Here is a 21,662-nt window from a genome sequence, read left to right as displayed (position 1 = left end):
GGGAGGGAGCAAACTCCATCATCACGTGGGAATGTTTGTGCTTTCTGGCACTCTGCAGAGAGAAAAGAGTTTGTGTGTGTGCGTGTGTGTGTGTGTGTCTCTGCCCGCGCTTCTTTCATTCTTACTTCTCATTTCTATGCAAACTCCAGAGAGTCTGCAGTGTGGTCGCCATGGATATGCATAATACCTCATTCACAGACTAATCTGAAGGGGAGGAATTTCCGTAGATGAGGTGATGGTGGTTCTTTGCAAGATCATTGCAGTGAGGCAGAGGCATGCAGTTTATCTCAAAGCTCTGATGTTTTACCAAAAATGTATGATGTATTTTTTTAAAAATGGGACCTTACACATTTATCACATCTCAAGTGGGGCTTTTGCAGCTGTGCAACTGCCCTTTAATCAAGAGTTTGGAGGTATAACGCCCTCTGGCAATCCCTTGGGCTTAGGCTCCAAAGCTTCTTCCTCTTCCTTTTCATCTCATGAAAAGACTTCTTTTTTTTATTGCTGGAAGTTTTTCTGAAGACCCTACCACTGAGCTTCTCCTGAAATCATCTGACAAAGTGAATGAAAAGGAATCAGAGAGATGGAAAAAAAAATACAGGAGTTGTGTATAGAACATAACTCCTGCGTGCCTGGCATTGTGAAGCCTGTCAACTCAAAGCAAAGAGGTGTATCACTGATCCTTGCCTCGGGGAGAGCAGGGATATAATACACTATGAAGTGCAGATGGGTGATTTTAGGAAGCAACATCAAATACAGTGGCTCCCTTTGGTTTGACCACAAAACCACATATTTGCCTACATAATTATAAAGGGAAAATGTGTCCCGGCTCTATAAGGCAACTTGAGGTTATTTGAACCCCTAAATAAAAAAACAGACTCACTTGGTTGCAACGTTTTTTTTTCTTCTGTTTTCTGAGACTTACTTATTCACAGAGTGAATAGTGCAGAATGGATGCTGCGTCTTAACTGTGTGTGCTCACAGTGGTGCTGTGTTTATATTCACAAACATAGACAAACCCCTTTTTTGTGTCTTGAGTCTCTAACTCAGATGCACCAAAATGCACATGCACAGCATTTGATAGCCGTGCCGTACATGCACACACACACACACACACACACACACACACACACACACACACACACACACACACACACACACACACACACACTCACAGCTTTTAAAGTGAAATCCAAAACAAATATCACGTTTACATACAAATTAAGGCAACACACCATTCGAAATATAGGCGCCAAAGGGAAATCTGGAAGCTGAAGACTTATTAATCATGAAGAAAAAATGTCCACTCTTGGAAGGAAGTGAGGGCACGCGACAAACAATGCAGAGCTACATCAATAGGTTTGCTGACCCAGTTTGCCAGGGCCTCATTCACTCTTTGTTTCTGTTGCACACTTGTATGTACAGTATGTGAGACCACACGAGGGAAAGAGAAACAGAGGTGCACATGGATAGAAACAGTTGGCATGAGTACATGTAGGTGTCTATTGTTGTAATGTACATGCAACATGTGTCTGTCTGCATGCTCATTTTGCATGCACACATTAGTTTTGCATGAGGATCTGGGCTGATGTAATGCAGAGTCTTGCTGTGTTCCAACAATACTCTCCTTCAGTTTCTTTGCAGCCCCTTGTAAAGAAGCAGAGTCTTTGTGCGTCTGCCAGCCTTCCAGCCTGGGTCCTATTGTAAAACTGAGCAAACCAGTCTGCTCACTATATGCACTAACATATAGTTGAGGCAGGGGAGGGGAAGCGAAGAAATGGGGAATTGACGAGAGGAAAAATAGTTTTGGAAAGTGGAGGGGAGTGAGGGAGGGGGAGATGCTCAGCACAGAGAGGTAGGATGTCAGAAGAAAGGAGAAATAGAGAGAAACTTCACTGTCTGCATACTGAAACTGGAGTGACTTGCTTAATGTCTTCCCTCCTTGTCTCCAACCGTTTCCTTCCTAAACGCCACATACCTATTCATTGTCCATACTCTCTCGTGCCACTGCTAATGGTGATTTCACTCTTTAGTTATATCATCAACAAGGGCTTTGTTAATCTTCACACTATTTTTCACCTTGGCTCTGAGGAAGTGAGCTACTCCAAATGCAGCTTCTCTCTGACGCAAACACGCAGCAGCACAGAGGTCGTAGCAACATCTTCCAGTAAAGATTACAGCTGCCAGGATTTCCTTGCTGCTTCCCAGCAGCCCAGTGGAGTTGCAGCACAAGCCTCCCCCCGAAAAATCTCCCTCTCCCTCTCCACTCTGGTTGTTGACTCAGCTCCACTAGTTCTGCTATCAATTTACTACCCCTGTCAAGCCAGGAGGCCCAGGTTTACTGTAAAATACCCCCTCTTCTGGTCAACACAGATGACAGAAAATAGGAAGATTGTAAGAGTAAGAGAGAGAAGGGTTTGATTTATTGTTTAACACAGTTTCCCAGTGGAATGATCATAGGAAGTGTCTTGAACAGGGGCAGAGTTCTTACTGTAAACTATTTGCTTCAGAACCTGCACAACTGCACTGTGAGGAAGTAACTGGGGAACACCTCTGCCGTGGAAAAAAAGAGCTGCAACGGTAATGTGTCATCCCTGAGTCCACTGACTGAGCATTATCAGTCTCAGGACAGTCGTGCATGTCCTCTGTGGCATGGCAGCTGGCAACATACTCTACCAAGAAACCACACCCTCTCCAGCATGCCTGTCATCACAGTTGAACAACAAAAACTTTTCCAGACTGGTAGGAGGTAGTCAAACTTGTTTGTGATTCATAATTATAAATGCAGGAGTACGTAAAACACACAGCGTCACAGTGTCATTGGAGAAATTTACTAGAAATCTGAGAACAATTAAATTACTAAATTAAAGTTTTACTATTTCTCCTGCCTTTAACTTTAATTTATCAATTTAATACCTCTTAAATTGAATTGATCTGTTCAAACATATATCTAGCCATATTTGGTGCCAGAGTGAGTTCAAGGCTTTCAGTAGCTCTAACTAAGATGTGTGTGTGTGTGTGTGGCTTTAAACACACAAACCCTATTCTCTAAATAGCTACCACCATTAATGAGAATAATACTACCATTATGTGTCCCTGATGGCACAATGACATGTAACGTTGTGGCCTGAGAGGGTTTTTTTAGTTTCTGGCAATTTAAGCGTTCAGCAAATAATATTTACTTCAGCCCCCTGTTGTCACATCTATTGGTGTCAAGGTGCAATGTGACCGAACTGAAGGGATCTGGTGTTTAGATAGCATGTAAACCACACAGCCAAAGTGCTGTGTGTGTGTGTGTACGTGGTTTCTGAAACTTCAGTTTACCACCTCTTGTTAAACACACAAGCTGTTGTGCGCAACATTTGTTAATAGACACTTAGCGCTAATAGACACCTGATGTGGGTTCAGAAGCAAACAGGCACGAGAGTTAAAAAAAAATCTGGTGCACTGAGGAGACAGGCTTTCTTTGTGAGGGGTAAAAAAAAAAAAAGCTTGTACAAGCTCAACTGTTCCCTTTTTTTTTTTTTGCTCCTCACTTGAGCTGTGTTGGCAACATGTGGCGACCATAAAGAAATGCATGCTTCCTGTCGTCGTACACTTTTGTTCACTATGTTTCTACAGTCATCAACTTTAAGTTCTATGTAAAACTACTTTAGGAAGAACTGAGCTAGCACGTTGAGCTCCTTTGGGAAAGGAAATGAAATTAGATGTTCATTCCCAAAGAGCAGCCAGTGGGCAGTGAGAAACTCGCAAATCTAGAGATATCTTCTATAGATTTATTAGTACATTTGTGATGCATCTCCTTGCAAATGTCTCTCCCCCCCCCCACCCTCCTCCGAACGTATTAGCACTATTTCACAGTGACCCACTGAACTTTGACCTCATGGGTGTCCCCTCCCTAGTGTGAACTTGTTTCCAAAGCAACCAACTCACAAAGAATGATGGGTGCTTTTTGTCAGCCTGTCTGAATGTGTTTATAGCTCATTCAGAGTCATTGTCGCTATTCATGTCGACCTATTCTCTCTCCTCTGGGAATGTCACTTCTTATTAAGTTGATATACTCAGTGGCCATACCCTTGCTGGTTTTAGTCAGAAGATACTCCATATTTTAGATTTGACCCTCCGGGTTCCTACTCTAGATTTTGGAGATGAAATCCATAATGCTAGTGAAATTTCCAGCAAGGGTCAGGTCCTGTTAGGACATACGTTGTAGAGGCTTGGGAGAAAACAATTGAAAGCAACGATGCATGAAGAAGCGGTTCCACTGCAGTTTTGTTGAACAACATTAATACATTTTCTGACATGACTAGTTGAGATATAAACGGAGCACATTTCCAAGTGTAAACCATGGCTTCAGTATTTATTTAATCATTTCAAACAGACCACACAATATTACAAAATATTAAGTGCCGCATGTCATACAAAAACAATTGTGCCTTCTGTAAAAAAAAAAAAAGGCCAGTATCAATTCAGAAAAACAAAAAGGTATAAATACAAAACAAGTTATGTACAAATACCAGAAACATAATGCTCATTGAAAAAAATCTACAAACTCTGAATTCACATTCTCTAATCTACATTGTAAAAACACACACACACACAAACACACCATGACACCCATTTGCCAAGTTGTCAAATACACACACACACAAACACACATTTTCAAGTTTTGTTAGGACAGGACAGTTAGCTTATCTCTGCAGTGTACAGGGAAAGCCACAAATACATCTGCATGAAATTCAAATTTACAAATGTCTAGAAACGCTTGGAAAATAAAAGATCCTTTAAGCAGATAAAAGTCACAGCTGCTCTGACCTCGGGTGAATGTCTTTGACATTTAATAGCGTTGCACATGCATGTGGGAAAGCATTCATGGGCTTGAAATTTGAAAAGCTAAGACATAAATTCCTTCTTATTTCTGTTGCTGCTAGAGCAACAGACTTCATCCATTTCTGAATAAGAGAACAAGCAAATCGCTACTCTAATTAAACCTTAATTACATCAATTACCCCCCCCCCCCCTTCCACTACACCTGCAACACAGATGATGCATTTCATTTATTTTGGGTTATTTCCTCAGAAATACAATAGTAGTTCCACACTACTAAATCCAAAATCTTCTATTAAAATCAGCAAACTCTTATCAATAGAGGAGCACCTGGATTTGAAATAAAGCTGCCAAACCAACAAGAGTGAGTGTGACCCTCTTGCACAGTCAGAGACTGTATGTATTCACAAAACACCCATTATCCGTCATTAACTCTGGATCTGGCTCCACTAATGGGCGTCAGAAGCTGCCTTTTCACATTTTGGCACACAATGCAGCACCAAACGGTTACAAGGCCCGACATAAAGCTTAAGGCAGGAGAGCGCAAACCTGATCAGACAGAAGCAACATGAGCTCAACATCAGATTTTTGGATCTACAAGGATTATTGTTCACAGCTTCATTTGGTCGGTGTTGAAGATATAAAGATTCTTAAACACACACACTGTGTTTGGTTCTTGATGGCTTTAGCTTTCTCTCATCCAGTGATTGAATCATGTAACGCTGCATGGCAGTTAAAGCTGACATAATACAAGGCTGCCCCCTATGGGTCAAAGAGTGGCACAAAACTTTAAGACTTTGGAAACAAGAAAGAAAATAATTCCTGAGTTGTCACACTGTAAACACCGCCTGATGACTAAATGCATCAGATTTCGTTGCTGGGGATATGATATTCATAATAACTCCGAGTTAATACAAAAATTCAAAACAATCCCTGCTTTTTGAACAGTGTTTCCTAAAGGTTGGAGAGTACACATCCATGTCAATCTAAGCCTCACCCTCTGATCATTTTTTACAATAATATTTACAAATGATTTTTACTTTATTAAAATAAACAAAGGGGCTAACTCATCCTTTGGAATAATTTACATCAAAACCGGAAGTTATGGCTTCATAGTGTAATATTTCATACCTCGAGAAGGCTTTCAATTAAATATTTCCCCCTAATCTCCCCCAAATGACCTCTGCCCTCCTTCATCTACACCTCAGCTCTTCAACAGTTCTCCAAGATCATAGGTGTCGAAGAAATCTGACACTCCCTCGCTATCCTCCAGGCTCCAGAGGTAATCGTCGTGATCCAAAGGTGGAGAGAAGCTGACAAATGGGGTGTTGGGGTCCGGGGCGAAAGAGGTGCAAGGAAGCTGGTCCTCTGTAATCTGGAGGAGGCTGGGGGGCAAACCCAGCAGACGCTCGACGTCCAGCAGAGCGGAAACAGAGGCTGCAGCTGAGGAGGCGGCTGGAGCTGCTGCAGAAATGTGGACTGTGATAAAAAAAAGGACAGAACATAAATTAATCTGTTTAGCCTGACATGTCTCTTGAATGTGTTATTATTATTCATATATATATATATATATATATATATATATATATATATATATATATATATATATATATTTTTTTATCCTTTTACTAAATTGTATTTTTTAATTTTATCCTTGTGATTTCTATTACTTTTTATTTATGTATTAAGTAATTGTTTTTCTTTATTATTGATTTTCTTTTCTACTTTAAATTTCACTGTTTGAAATGTTTCCTCATTATTTTAGTATTTTTATTGAATATTTACTGGTATGGTAATTTAAACTGCACTAAAGTGTATGTGAGCATAATGTTAAAGGAATACTTTGACATTTTAGGAAATATCTTTACACACTTTCTGCCACACATCTCTCATGTCTACATTGAGTATGAAGCTAGAGCTAGGGGGGGGGGGGGCGATTAGTTTAGCTTAGCATAAAGACTGGAAGTTCAAAAATACACCAATAGCTCACCAGTTTAGCATAACACTCCTATAACATTATATAATAAAGTGACTCAATAACCAATTAGCCCCCAGTGTGAGAATAAAGTCAGAATCCTACTGTCCTGTACATTAACCCTACCCTACCCTACAGAAAGACTTACATTCAGCAGGCTCCTCTTTGACGCTGTAGCTTGGTGGAGCCATTGGGGTTGCATGGTGATGGGCGATGGGTTGAGGGAACTCCTTTTTAGGGGTGACGGCGCTTTTAACTGGGCTAGCATCTTCAAGACCCTCCTCTGGACACAGGTACACTTCAATGGGGCCATTCTTACTCTTTAAATATATCTGTAACGACCCCTGCTGTAAGGAGGGAAAAAAGAGAACATTTAAAGATCCATATACAATGCTCATTGTTTTATTGCATGTGTGTTTTTATTACCAACAATGAAATCTGTTCTCTTACCCCTGCCGTGTCTGGCACCTCCAGTTTGGTGTCAGCAGGAGCCTTGACGGCAATGACTGTCTGGTCTCTGAGCGTGCCGATGGAGCGGATGTCTTGGTATGTCACATAGCCCAATGTACAGCGTGCGGTCAAGGCTGATAACAGCAGCACAAATGAAGTGGATATTTGCATGTGTAACCAGACACAGAATGAAGAGGACACAAGCAAACACAGCGGGATGTAAAGGATATCTCTTATTATCTTCATACTCTGTGAGCTGCTTGAGCTGTGCGGTGCTGGAGTGGATCAGGTCATCCAGAGATTTCTCGACTCTCTCCAGGTCTCCAAGCTCTTTCCTCAGCGCGCAAGCCTTCTCTCCTCCACCTGCACCACCCTCAAATACATCTCCAACCCTACGAGAACACACATAGAACATAGAAATAACGATGTGATTGCAGTTAATAACGTAGGTGTCGTAAAAACTCAAAAACAAAGACACGCACGGTAATAGACAGTATGTTGTCTAGATATGTTGCATTGCACCCTAACAGCCACTAGGGGGCAGATAAGCTAAGCGTATGCAAGAATAAATACACTGAGTTATAGCCACACAAACAGCTTTTCTATAAAGATAATCTTTTTTAAAGTATTTTAATTTTAGCTGAGGCTGTGTTAGAGCTGTTGGTTCACTCTGTGATCATATAGAAGCTGTAGTTCTAGTCCATGCCAAACATGCTACATAACTGATTCTAGTAATAGTCTCAACCACACTGTGAACATGGTAGTATTTAATTATGCAGTATGTTGCGTTGCTTTGCATTGTGGGAAACATATTACTTTATCTTACAGGCCGCTCAGTGTAAAGCCATGTTCAGGCTTCATCCGTGGGAAACTCTGACTGCTGCTAAACATGAGAAGTGCCTGCTTATTCTACAATTTAGTGAGTAAAATGTTTGGCAGTTGGCTTAGTAGATATCAAAGCCTTTTCTGAGCGGTTTGACATGAGCAAATAAACGCTCTCTGATTGTGTTGAGAGATGTGTTTATAGGACTGTGGCTGTCATGTGGTCAACAACCACAAACCCTGTGCTGCCCATAGTTTAACCAACACCACCATGGGGTCTGAAACTTTCACCAAGCATCAAAAGTAATTGGGGGACATTTTCAATAAGGGTCACACTGTCTTGCATTACGGTTAAAGGTCTAGAATAAACTCAAACTTTCAGTATTAGAACAAATTATTTTTTTCACCCTTATTTTTGGCACAAATATATTTCCATAGGTAACAGTTTAGAGGATGGCATTTAAATTTGATACATACAAACACCCTCTGAACATGAGCCAGTCAGACTATAGGGCCTATAGAAATACGTTTTTTCTCCACATATCTATATATAGTTAAGACTAATGCCGCTCCTCATTAAATGTCTTCTTCTGTTTTGGTGCTTACAGCCACTGGATGTTGTTCTTTGACTTCTTTCGGATGAGCTGGACTCCCTCCAGGACGTTGGTGATGTCATAGATGCGTCTCTTCTGCACCTCCAGAACCTCGGTGGCCCAGTTCAGATCGAGAACTCCGTCGGGAGACTCGGCGATCAGTCCCACAAACTTCTTTGTCAGCAGGCCCAAGGAGGTGTCGTACCGCGTCCGCTCACCGGGAGACTTTGGAGCTGAGAACAGAAGATACAGACAAAGGCACGTGAAGACGGGAACAGTTGGAAATAAAAGCAGAACCACACATGTAAGCGATCATGAAAGTAAGTAAGAATATTTACACTGCACTTCTGCACAAACCCTAACCCTGGTGTAAGAAGGTAAGCATACTAAAGTTCCAAACTTTTATCATATGAATGTGTCAATTACCTTAACTCCTGTGTTAATGTGACTCATGTAGCATTTTGCTTTTATGATCCTATTCATTGATTGTAAACCATCTTCACACCGGTCGACACCAAATCACAGTGCTAAAATCTCTTATTACCCCAAAGCACGTGTCTTTGAAAGTATTGCACGTGGTGTTTGAAACACACACGTTCATTAATTGATGTTACTGTGTGCTCTGAGCAATTCTAATCTGACCCTGTTTCCTTCAAGACTTATCTCTTTGTACTTTATATTGCTCTTCTTTGTAATTAAATTGGACTTAAATAGAAGCAGATGCCACTACTATCATGGGCGCCGCTCAAGTATCTACTACACGAAACCTACTACACTACCCCCTCTCTCACGTCTATCTATCTTTTGACCCTTAGTTGGGGTACTCACTCCTTGGACTTGGTATCCTGGCTGCGATGCTGCATTTGCCTTTGGGTGTGCGGAACTCTGGCATGTAAAGAGGGTCCTCGAGATCCAGCTTCCTTTTAGCCTAGAGAGCAAAGAGTTTATGTAGATTAGTTAGAAAAACAAACTATAGAAGCAAGGAGGGTGTTTCTTATAGTTGCAGTATTCGCTATGACCTTATTATACAGTGTGAACGTATACCCCGTTTGAATAATTCCCTTGTCTGCTGAAAACAATCTTTCATCCTACTTAACAAGTTAAAGGTTAGTGTGTAGGGCGCGTCCATGTTGGTAAAAGTGCTAAATGAGAGGTTGTTGAAAAGTATCGTAAATGTGCCAACTGCCCTCAAGTGCAGGAACAAAGCACCCCCGTCACACTTTCACAAGCACTTCAAGAGGGGCTGATTGTGTGTGTGTGGGTGTGTGTGTGTGTGGGGGGGGGGGGGTCTCTCAACCCACTGCCTGCAAAATGCAAGGAAATCCCTGGAATCACTCTATGACTTCTCCCCCCTCTAAAGCCTCCCTACGTCGCCTTTCCTCCACACACATGATTACTTGACTATAACTGTAATGAATCACACACTGAGACCTGCAGCTTCAATCTGAAGCGCGCGCACACTCTCACACACACACACACACACACACAGAACCTTTGGATCGCAATATAAACTAAATGTCTTCATGTGACTACTACTTTTTTTTTTAACAACCTACATAGGCCCAACATAACAAAAGTGAAAGTCACATGAACCCGGCCTCCCTCACAGGATTGAGAAATTACCAACTGTCTGAAAAGTGACAAGTTGTGCAACGTGGCAACACCCTAACATGCACAATTCTTGCCAATTAATTGTTAACTCCAACACGATGGACGAGAAGGTTTGCCGCCAATCTGCATTCATTGTCCCTGTCACAAAGTGCGCCCACACAAAACACTCTGGTGACTGAGCTAACGAGGCGTGGGGATTTCAGCTAGACGTTACTAAGGCTGCTGGGTAACTTGCCGAATCTGGTTAGTACCTCACCTCAGTCATCTATGACTGTGTCCTCCCTTAACCTTTCAGCTCTGTATTGAGCTGAAAGTGTTTGTTTCTTCACAAATACTTGGCGACAGTAATCCTTTTCGTCACCGCAGTGCTTTGGCTAATAGGTTTAGGCAACTGACTTCCAGAGACGGAAAAAGTGCTGAATTGACTTAACCACGTGTGGATGCGCCTGTGTGAGTGCGGGGATAATGAAGGCTGCCATTGTCCCAGTGTGCTCCCTGACATGTCCACCTGTTGACTGGCGACATCTGGAGCAACACACACAGTCTATGAGCTGCTGGCGGGGCAGCTTTAAATCCTCACAGCATACATGCTGCCATACATTAATTTAGGACGGAGAAAGACACAGGTCAGGGCAGTGACCAGCTACTCTGAACAAAAATGTTGCCTGTTAGCATTTATTTATGGAATTAAAAGATATGTTTTTGGTTGGGTCAGAGTCCTGACAGTAGCTGCCAAACACCATGAGTCACAGAGAGGAACAGATAAGTGTCTACAAGCCGTGACAGCTGTAGATAAAACAGCGAGAAGATCTGTGTGGTTGTCCAATTCCTTCAGTCCCAGCAAAAGTACTGTATAAAAAGAGAAGCTTTGACATTAGAATAAGGTTCATAACTTCCATGACCTAAATGTATAGTTCAAGCTGCACCACGTCTACATATTTCAGGCTTGTAGGACTATAATTTGACATTCCCAGCCACAGTCATGGTGACATGTTGTAAGAGGGGAAGCAACGGTTTCACCCTGCAGCTGTAAGGGCTTGGGTGCTCCCTTGTTTGCATGAGGGATTTCTCTGGTGACTCAACCATATAACCCAAACGGCCTTCTATATAGTGCAAAGACAGGATGTCAGACTTAGACAAAAAAAGTGGAAATTGTGTGCACTGTTATAGTTACTCAATTTAAAATCAGTTTCTGCACAGCAAATGACTGTGTAGGACGATTGCTGTGAAATGGAAAAGCCCTGAGCCAAATACAGTCCTAATAACTCTTTATCTCCGGGACTCGTCTGCCCAGTTACACCCAAAAGCTCCGCACATGGCGACTTCTGTTTGCTGTGCATTCTTTGGCTGATTCCTGTTTCACACACAAAGTCAGAGTCTGTCAGGCTGCGTGGGACTCAGATTCCATCGAAGCGAAGGGCAAGTTACAGTATGCCTGCAAATATCCACTCCTCTGTACACAAACCCCTCACTACCACACCTTGGAGTCAAAAGAAAAACAATGCCAGCTGCATTGCTGATGAGATTGTCAACGTGGCTCTCAAAAAGGCAAAAAGGGGTAGATATGTCCATTTAGGTTGGAGGTGGAGAGTGGGGGGGGGGGCTACTTTGAAATGCAAAACTTCCCCTATTGAGGACATTATGCATCAGGGTCGGCGCTGGCCTGAGGCCGGGGTAAAACAAGGTGAATGAGAGGGAATAGAGAAGCAGAGAGAAATTTTTGGGTGAGATCATACAGCCTGGCAATGTGGCCAATGTCACACCCAAGCGCTATCAGTCTGAATGGGGGCTTTCTGGAACCACAAGGTGATTCAAAGCAGCACTGGTAGTGATAGGAAAGAGGTTTGTTTTCCCACAAAGTGACAGAAAAGAGTCATTCATAAAGCTGATATCAATGTCCATGCCGTTTTGGCGGATCACGCACATTCCACAAAAGTACAAAACACGCACACATGTGACATAAGCAGGGAATAAGTGGGACATTGTTTCTGGTTGACATTATGCACATGCATCTTGTTGCCAGATTGTCATTTGGCTGACGTAAATGTGGCTCGGTGCATCTGAAACAGACAAATTCATTCATCTTGTTTGCTTCGAGGATGAGGTTTGACTGAAAGCAGCCGTCATAGAGAGAAAGGGCTTCCCTGGACTTAGGCCTGAATTCTGTAACACATTTACATCACTATCAATGCGAAATGAAACAAGAGTGACACAACATTATCAGCAGTGTACACCCATGGTTAAAAGTCACATGACCATCAATGATACACTACCTTTACAGTCTTTATTAGGTTAAGACGAGATGTCTAAATCCGGTTAACTTCATTCAGTCAAACATTAACTTTTCCTCAGTGTGCCATGAGTAAACGTCCGTGCGTGGGATTATGCATGACTGTTGTGTAGATTTACTTAAAAGGAACTCAGGTTTTCATGCTAAGCCAAGCATCCTGTTACCCAGTTCAAAAACACCTAAAAGACAGTGGTTACTGTAGTGTTGTTGAGCAAGTGAGCTATACATGAAGAAGACACACTTCCTGTAAACATAAGACACATGACTGAACAGGCAATGAAGCTGCTGTGTCAGCAAGCACATACATAACACACCCTCTAGTCCAGGGGTGCCCACACATTTTTGGCTTGTGAGCTACTTTTAAAATTACCTTTTGGGCACCCCTGCTCTAGTCACTACTTTCTTTAAATTCAGCGAGGAATTAAAATATATATATATATTTTTTTCCTTTAAACATCATCATAATAACCATGGCATCCAGGGCTGTACAACTGGAAAAGACTATTTGACAACAGGTTGAATGAAACCAGATCATTTATTTTTAGTCCATACCAGCTGCACCAGTGATGCTCTGTGGCTGAAAACTGAAGTTCATCGTAATTTGGATACTGTTCTGCTCTGCATCTAAATCTCTGTATTTAAGGATTTGGGAGTGGACACAATATCGTTGTATTTGGGACATGACCCTAACAACACTGCAGGTGCAACTGCTAGTAATTTAGAAAGTCCTGTCTGTGTCACAGACTAGAACGCTTCTCAGAAACCCCCAGAAAACAAAATTTAGGACTCTAGGAAGTCAAGAAAAAGGCACATCTTCTCATTAATAGAAAAAGACTATAAACAGGAAGCGATTTTAGATGTTTTTGAGGCACGGTCAAAGGAAAGAACTATCTTAAAGATCCTTCCTTTAGAAAAGGAAACTAAATGGAATTACGAGTATGTTTCTTTAGTTGTTCAGATGAGATACACATTTTCAGCCCATCCCTTACTCATAGCATCATATGTTTGAAAGAACTGAAGCTGCTTTTTTCCCCCTAGAATTGAAACATGTTGAGGAAGTTTCATAATCATGAGGCTTTGGGACTTTTGAAACCTGCTCTGCAATTTCAAAAGTGCATCACTCATTTCCACCTCAAGTGAAATGTGATGTGTAATAACTCAGAACTCCTGCTTTTCTTCAAGTCACTTAAAAACAGAAGTTAATGGGGTGACAACAATTCCAAACACATGTGTATCTGCACTGTATATATGTATAATGAGGAAGAATGGACAACACCATTATCAGTGAGAAAACACACTCAGCACTCCTTATCAGCAACGTGTCACCATCTTTTGATGATTGCATAGCAGTATGTGTGTAATAAACCCTATCACCCCACATCCAAGACACTCTTTATTAGCCTGGGCCAATTATAGGCAAAATATATGTCACATGGACTGGTCTACATGCTGGGTTAAAAAGGGGAAACATTTAGTTTCAAGTTAGTAAAAATAAGGATTAGAATTTGACATTTGTAATTAAGTGTACCTTGGCATATGATAAACCAGGTGGTAGTCTATTCCTCACTAAACGTATGTCCAGATAATCCTCTTGAAGGGCCTATTAGTGAATACAGGCTCCAAGGGCAAGGGGTTAACATGAGATTTGGAGACCCTGTACACAGTATAACCCCTCACCGCTTTAGCCGCATTGCAATTCACTTACTACAAGACTGCAAGGCTAGAAGAGTCCAAATATAACAAGCGGCAGCAGGTGTGGAGCACTAACACATTGTAGAGTGTGATCCAATCCTCTCAGATCATAAAGCTTTTCAAATAATCCTTCAGGAATAGGAAGCATACTGTTTACACATTGCAGGAATATCACTCATATTAAAAAAAAATGTTACATGACCAAGTCATGTAGTCAGGATCTTTTTTTTTTTTTGCATCATCTCTCCAGAAAACAAACCAGTTGTTCGGTTATGACCTATGACCTCCACCTCCTTCAGTGATATGAACAGGTTACACAGGTCCTGTGTTGCCTCAATGACAGGTGCAGTTGGAGCAGCTGTTATAAGGGTGTAATCACACACAAAAAAGCTGTACAAATACAAATGTTATGAATGACTGGATACTTTCTTGTTAAATTAGAGCTTTATAGCTCCAAAAATGGTTAAAACAACAGTAAAATGCTGTGTTTACTTTAATGTCTGCCACCAGCCAGGTCATTGTTTGGTTGTGTAAAAGCTACCAGCTATCTCCCACTGTGGAGGCCACTCATCCTTCCTTTTCACAAGCGAGGGGCCCCAAACACTCTCCAAACAGTATCAACTACCCCCCCCCCCCCCCCCTCACCAAAACCATCAAACACACATTCACACACACAGCGTCTGGTCTTGTCTAGCTACAGCTGGACTGCGGGAAAATATGTCACACAATTTAAACATGGCAGGCAAAAGGACACACACCATTCACACACATCCAGCAGCAGCAGTCACAGTGGCTCCTCTGTGGCTTATCACGTCAAAACATATTTGAATGTGCCCCAAACGCTGCTACAAGTGCATACCGATGGAAATCAAGAATTATTCCGCCCACATAACTCACTGTACTGTACACACTTTGTATTTAGTTATTGAAAAGTGTGTTTGTAGTGCAGGCTTAGTGTGTGTTTGATTCTTTACCGGCAGTCGCCCGGAGGATGATCTGATGGGTTTAGCCTCTGGTCCGTGGGGGGTTGAATACAGGCTGTTGGCTCTTTGTTCGGCCGCGGCGGTGTTGCAGATCTGGGTGAAATAGCCGGCTGGTATCGTGCTCATTGGCGGGCTGGACAGTCCGGTGCTGAAGAACTCGGTCTTCACTCCTCCGGTGGGCACAATCTTCATCTTCTGCTGAGGGCAAGACAGTCCCACTACTGGCCGACCTGATGCCGGAGAGACGCCTTTAGGCATCCGCATCATTTTCCTGAGTAAACTAAATTTAACCGGATTGGTCAAGCTGGTAGCTAAGCACACCGACCAATGCTCTGCTAAATCGTTTCCCGTTATTAGCAAGTTGCTGCTGCTATATAGGCTTTGTATGAACAAGTATTTCTACCCGGCGAATATAATAACAAAAGAGAAACTCATACAGCTGAAATCAGCCAATTAAATGCAAAGTGCATGGGTTAAACAGATAATTCAGCCGTATTTTTAAATAAAATTCGTCAGTAAATACAGCAGGATAGTCGGTATTGTTATCCTTTGTCCGGTAACAAAGTGCAACGAAAACTTACCCTACAAGTTACAAAGAAACTGTCGGTTAATTAAATTATCTACTCCAAACATCCAGTACTTTAAAGTCCAATACCAGAAGGCTTTCAGGTCTCAATGAGATCAGGTTTCAGCTTGAGATTTACGGTTTATTGTGACTCCTTTTGATGCGGAATCCGACCCTGTCTGTGACTCCTGTCCGTCCACCTCAGAGCTCTGCTCTCCATACAACAGGACAAGAACTAGGGAAGAACAGCTATTTTACCGCCAAACTTCGTCCCGCGAAATTTAGATCTCCCGCGGTTAGAACTCGCCTCTGATTGGCTCACGGCACGTTCGGCTTGTCACATTTGCATAAAACAGTTGTTCGCCGATGGGGCTGGTCTTCTTAAAGCCACAGTAGCACCATTTCGGGACAGAATGTTCTTTATTACCAGGCTGGAGTTGAAGACAATGAACACTTAATATTTTTTAAATTAATGTGTCCAATCTATTTTACCAGACATATAATAAGAGGTGTGTAACTGCATTGGTACAACACTTTTTGTAGTTATCACAGGCCATTGTGAGCAACAATTTGACATATCATACAGTACCCTGAGCTTCACTTCAATTTCAAATATGGAAAATTTCAGGAACATTATGTACACCACATTTAGAATTTCCTGTTTGATGCAATGGTACATTAAACATCATCATAATAACCATGGCATCCAGGGCTGTACAACTGGAAAAGACTATTTGACAACAGGTTGAATGAAACCAGATCATTTATTTTTAGTCCATACCAGCTGCACCAGTGATGCTCTGTGGCTGAAAACTGAAGTTCATCGTAATTTGGATACTGTTCTGCTCTGCATCTAAATCTCTGTATTTAAGGATTTGGGAGTGGACACAATATCGTTGTATTTGGGACATGACCCTAACAACACTGCAGGTGCAACTGCTAGTAATTTAGAAAGTCCTGTCTGTGTCACAGACTAGAACGCTCTCAGAAACCCCCAGAAAACAAAATTTAGGACTCTAGGAAGTCAAGAAAAAGGCACATCTTCTCATTAATAGAAAAAGACTATAAACAGGAAGCGATTTTAGATGTTTTTGAGGCACGGTCAAAGGAAAGAACTATCTTAAAGATCCTTCCTTTAGAAAAGGAAACCAAATGGAATGTTTGATGCAATGGTACATCCACAACATTTTATTGTGATTTAAAATTGAACTTTCATTAATAATGTGTACTAACCATGAGTTAGGCCTAGCCTCAGTGAAGAAGTGTAACAATAAGATACAGTACATTTTCAAATAGTGGAAAACTATTTTATCTAAATTTGGAGACAATTCAGTTTAAATGTAAAGGAAATATTAGATAAATAATATGTAATTATGTATTAAAATGATCTTCATGGGTTATTTAATTAGTAGGAAAAGGAGCCGTTTTATTGTTTACATTATAACCCATATATCCACTTGATGAAAGTGTATTGTGGCCTGGTGCAAGGTGCTGCTGGGGATAGTGTGTAGATGATAATTGGATTCATTCAGTACCACTCTTGCTTATTGGCTCACAGGAGATATTGAAAGAAAACAACCCCTCCCCCACAAGCAGCTATCAGACCCAAGCCATATGATTTGACCCCCATTGGCCAAGGCATAGCAGACTCCCATCCACAGCAAGCCCTATTGTCATGCCTCGAGTTGAACTACATTTCATTATCATTTCAAATCCTGAAAACTCAAAATGTTCTAAATGCAAGTGAAGTTAGTTATTCTACAGTCCCGCAATATTTCACCAGACAACCTTTTATATTTTATATATTAAGGATCAATGGTGAGTAAAAAAGCTGACACTGTCGCCTGCTTATTACACTGGATTAGATGAGATCATTCTTAATTATCTGGTGGTTGAGACATTTGCTCTGTATATCACATGATATTTCAACTTTAAACATGTGAGAGAAATACTGACAGAATTGTCATTGTCTACATAATGCAGCTTAAATCGTCTCCACCCTCTGTTCCTTCCTCTTTCAACCCCAGCTATAAAATGCAGTACGATTTATTAGGAGTCCAGATTAATATTTTGTTCAGATTGCGGGATCCCTTTTTGTAGTTTAATGTAATCTGAATTGTGAAACATTTATAAAATATTCAGGTCACTCTAGTTCTTTCCCTTACATACATTAAGGGTTTAATGCAGTTCTTCGTCTTCCTTAAGACCCTGTCACACATATCCGTATGGCAGAAAGGTATGCTGGCGTATATGAAAATATGTCAATGTCCAAATACGTCCAACTTTTCATCGGATCGGATCGGAAAAGTGAACGTATACAGATACGCATGTCTAACTTATTGATAGCGCATCGCTTACTAATACAAAATGTATCAGACTGAATGCATAACGTATATAAAAATATGGCGTATACAAAATATCGGCAACACGCTGGTGTACGTTGATATAAGGGAAGGCATAAGTAGTATTCGTTAAGAGCTCACTGTGTTACCCTGGGGTGCGTTGTAACACTGATGTTTTGAGCATGTTCAAAATTACCGGACGTACCCGACGTGTGCTTCATAAGATATGCAGACGGTACACATAAGTTACGTTACGTTAGACATACGTGAATACGGAATACGTACGTGAATACTTACCTACGTAAATATAGTACGTAAACACCTACGTGAATACGGTAGAGGTACGTTAGATATAGGCTACATCGGCTGACGGTGAACCCTACAGACAATTTATTGATAACGAGTGGATAACCTATTCCTACCCTATGTTACGCTTATCCCTGACGACTTATTAAACGTGTTTCTACAGTAGAAGCGTTTTGGGAGCTTATTGGGGTTTGAATATAGTATATAGGGTCCCTGTGAGGAGCTCATCCTCACTTCTTCACAGCACGTCTTGATGAATACATCAACCCATCATCAGAGAGCATGGAGGATGCTGAGAGGCTGCTGATACGTTTTATATAAGTAAGTGATACGCTATCAATAGGTTTGACATACGTGTAGTAATTCGTTATGTATACGTCAGCTACAACACCGCTGTGGAAAAGTTGGACGTATTTGGACTCTGACAAATTTTGAGCTACTTTTCATATACGCCGGCATGTTTCTGCCATACAGAACTGTGTGACAGGGCCGTATGTCTGCCGTGTTCGGCGTATCGTCTGCGTTCTTCAAACGATCACAACTTACCCTTAATTTATATCAACGTATTGCCGATATTTCGTATGCGCCGGCATACGTTTCTGTCATACGGATATGTGTGACAGGGCCTTAAGAGAACTTGGGCTGACATGAGCTTGCAAAAGCACAACGATACATTCAGCTATAAACATACAATTACACGTGACACATATGACACTTTGGGGACACAATACTGTATATTTAATTCAGTGAAGCCGTGACATCATTAGGATTTGTACATTATTAAATATTGTTTACAAAACAATAAAAAAAAGAGTTAATATTGAATTTAAATGGTGCTAAGTAAATATGTTATGAGTGTTTTGAGTCATTGTAAGTATAGTGTGAAATACCTCACACTGGAGGTTCACTATGGGGCCAGACAAACAGAAAGGACTGCTGTCACATCAACATACAAAGCAGCAATGATGGGCTTTTGTTTGACATGCCAAAACCTGTTCATAACACCCCTGCACTGATTCTGAGTTGGTTGTATGTAGTTCATGTACATGATGAATTAGAGGGATTACAATTAGGCCAGAGTTGCTTTGTTTCTCCCTTTACGCTCAGTAATCTCTGTCTTGTACCATGCCAATTTGGATGTATTGCAAGGTCAACACAGTTACATTTCTATGTCAAAGCAACACTTGACCTGCAGAGGTTCAATTTAAGATCCAAAGCAACAGAGCTTATCTTGTGTTTAGAGTGCTTACATTCCTGGGATGTCAGGAGGACACAAGTTGATGCATCCTCATCCAACACCCCCATCTTGTGGTGTGGACTGCGATCTGATCTTCTGTACTGAAGCCTCAAACGTTCATCCTTTACTGGTTCTCTGGTTCTTTTAATTAAAAATCCATACATTTTAACAGAAATGTATCCCTGCACATTCCTTGGACAAAACTATTTTATCTTTATTTAGATATACTTAAAACATTTTTCACATTTGAATTTAATTTTCTCCTATTCAATATTTATGTTTCTTGATTTTTGCAATACTAGATTTATGCTATGCACCAATACACCAAGGAAAGTTCTTTGTACATGAAAACCTACTTATCAAATTACATTAATGCCGTACAGTATAATGCAAACCAATACAACACCTGATCGAACTCCACACCTGAAATGAGATTTAACTTTATTGTCTTTGCACGGAGTAGAAGTACTGAGACATTGAAATGCAAAATGCACAGAAGAGCAGAGTAATGCTTTTGCCGTATGTATAGTGGTAATATAAATATTAATACAAAGTAAGGGGCAGATATTAATTAGCTAGATATAAAGTATGACCAGTGTAAAAATGAACACATAGCTGTGGCTCAGGAGGTAGAGTGGTCGTCCACCGGTCGCAGAGGTCGGTGTTCGATCCCCAGCTCCTGCATGTCGAAGTGTCCTTGGGCAAGATACTGAACCCCAAATTGCTCCATCTTGCTCTATCTATATCTATCTATCTGTCTGTCTATCTATCTATATTTAATTAGCATTGTTAGTGGGAGACCGAGATTCAAGATTTCCATGCCCATCGACTGCCTCTATGTAATAGTTGCGTATAAGATTAAAAAAAAGAAATTGTAAGTATATATAGTACAGAAGTAAAACTAAATATGAATACACCATATGTGAGATGTATACAGTATGGATAGTAGTATATATGTATGGGTTGTAAGGGCATATATAGGCCTATTAGAGGTAAGTGTTTAAAGAGTTTAAAACTACCAGTTTAGCACTTCAGCCTTAAATAAATGTATTTTTTTTAGAAGGCTAGTATTGATTGCAAAGGGATGTCAAATTATGTTCAAGCCTTGTAGCACTTAAAAGAAATATAAATACAGTATGTCTGACGTGCTCCACTGGCTTCAAAACGTTCAGCAATAACACGGTCTTACCACTAGATGGCGCTACAACCTCATTATTAGCAGTCTGAAAGTTAGAACTAGGTCAACTTATTCGACTCTTCAACATAGAGAGTGTGATTGTTTTGTTTCCTGTCTCTTTTTAAAAATTGGCAAGACTGTAAATAATAACATTCTTTATAATTACTGATGATCCAGATCCTTGTAAAATGTGCCAACATGTCATGCAATGGGATTCCAGATGTCTCCACAAGGTGGAGTAGTTCGGTCAGCTTTTGAGACCAGCGAAGTACAGTAACATTCATTTACAAAACTGCCCATGTTTCATTAGACAGCTGTATTTTTTTCTGTAGGCTTAATGAATTATTATGACATAAGTGAAGCTCTACACAATAAAAGGTCTTATTAGCAGAGTTGAATAAATGCTACTTTACAGGTGACGCTCTCCAGCTTCAAAAGTCAAGGCGACATATTTATGCACATGTTCATCTGGGTAAATGTTCAACACTTGTGAATGATCAGAATGGTTTATGATCACGCAACATCCTCTCTTCTTACACCATTTAGGAAGTTCAACTTCTTTAAACTGATGGTAACTCATTCTTTGGAAAATTAGAAGCACTTCAAACAAGGGAGTTTCCTTGTTTGATTTCCAACCACTCAACCTCGAGATTCATCTGAATACATCCTGTTATATCAGCATTTCATTGTAATCCAAAGCCGAAAAGTTACGTCAGCATCACCTTTATTTTCTGAACAACATGCAAAGAGTTCACATTCGTTATTTCATAAATGTATACCACAGAGGCCAAA

The 21,662-nt window shown here is 40.9% G+C and overlaps 1 protein-coding gene across 2 annotated transcripts; it reads right to left on the bottom strand.

Annotated features, from left to right (window-relative positions):
• Window positions 1-4,331: 4,331 nt before the first annotated feature.
• On the bottom strand, window positions 4,332-16,020 carry e2f2 (E2F transcription factor 2). Of its 2 annotated transcripts, none has more exons than XM_029460756.1 (7): window positions 15,235-16,020; window positions 9,496-9,595; window positions 8,681-8,900; window positions 7,483-7,644; window positions 7,253-7,367; window positions 6,951-7,149; window positions 4,332-6,306 (listed from the first exon to the last, which is right to left on the bottom strand). In XM_029460756.1, the coding sequence occupies exons 1-7, from the start codon at window positions 15,508-15,510 to the stop codon at window positions 6,032-6,034; spliced, it is 1,347 nt and encodes a 448-aa protein (XP_029316616.1). In that variant the 5' UTR covers window positions 15,511-16,020; the 3' UTR covers window positions 4,332-6,031. The 2 variants fall into 2 exon arrangements, with proteins under 2 accessions (XP_029316616.1, XP_029316617.1); XM_029460757.1 differs by having other exon boundaries at window positions 6,951-7,146.
• Between the last annotated feature and the right edge of the window lie 5,642 nt (window positions 16,021-21,662).

The sequence above is a fragment of the Cottoperca gobio genome, chromosome 22 (assembly GCF_900634415.1).
Source record: "Cottoperca gobio chromosome 22, fCotGob3.1, whole genome shotgun sequence".
Taxonomy (NCBI): Eukaryota; Metazoa; Chordata; class Actinopteri; order Perciformes; family Bovichtidae; genus Cottoperca; species Cottoperca gobio.
Note: the sequence above shows the minus strand (reverse complement) of the source record. Positions and strands in the feature narration are given on the sequence as shown.

Excerpts from the sequence above, each read along its gene's own strand:
- e2f2 (XM_029460756.1), bottom strand. The coding sequence starts at position 15,510 with ATGATGCGGATGCCTAAAGGCGTCTCTCCGGCATCAGGTCGGCCAGTA. Across the intron at positions 7,150-7,252 it reads AGGTGCCAGACACGGCAGGG|CAGGGGTCGTTACAGATATA; the intron begins GTAAGAGAACAG and ends CCCTCCTTACAG. Across the intron at positions 6,307-6,950 it reads CAAAGAGGAGCCTGCTGAAT|TCCACATTTCTGCAGCAGCT; the intron begins GTAAGTCTTTCT and ends TTTTTATCACAG.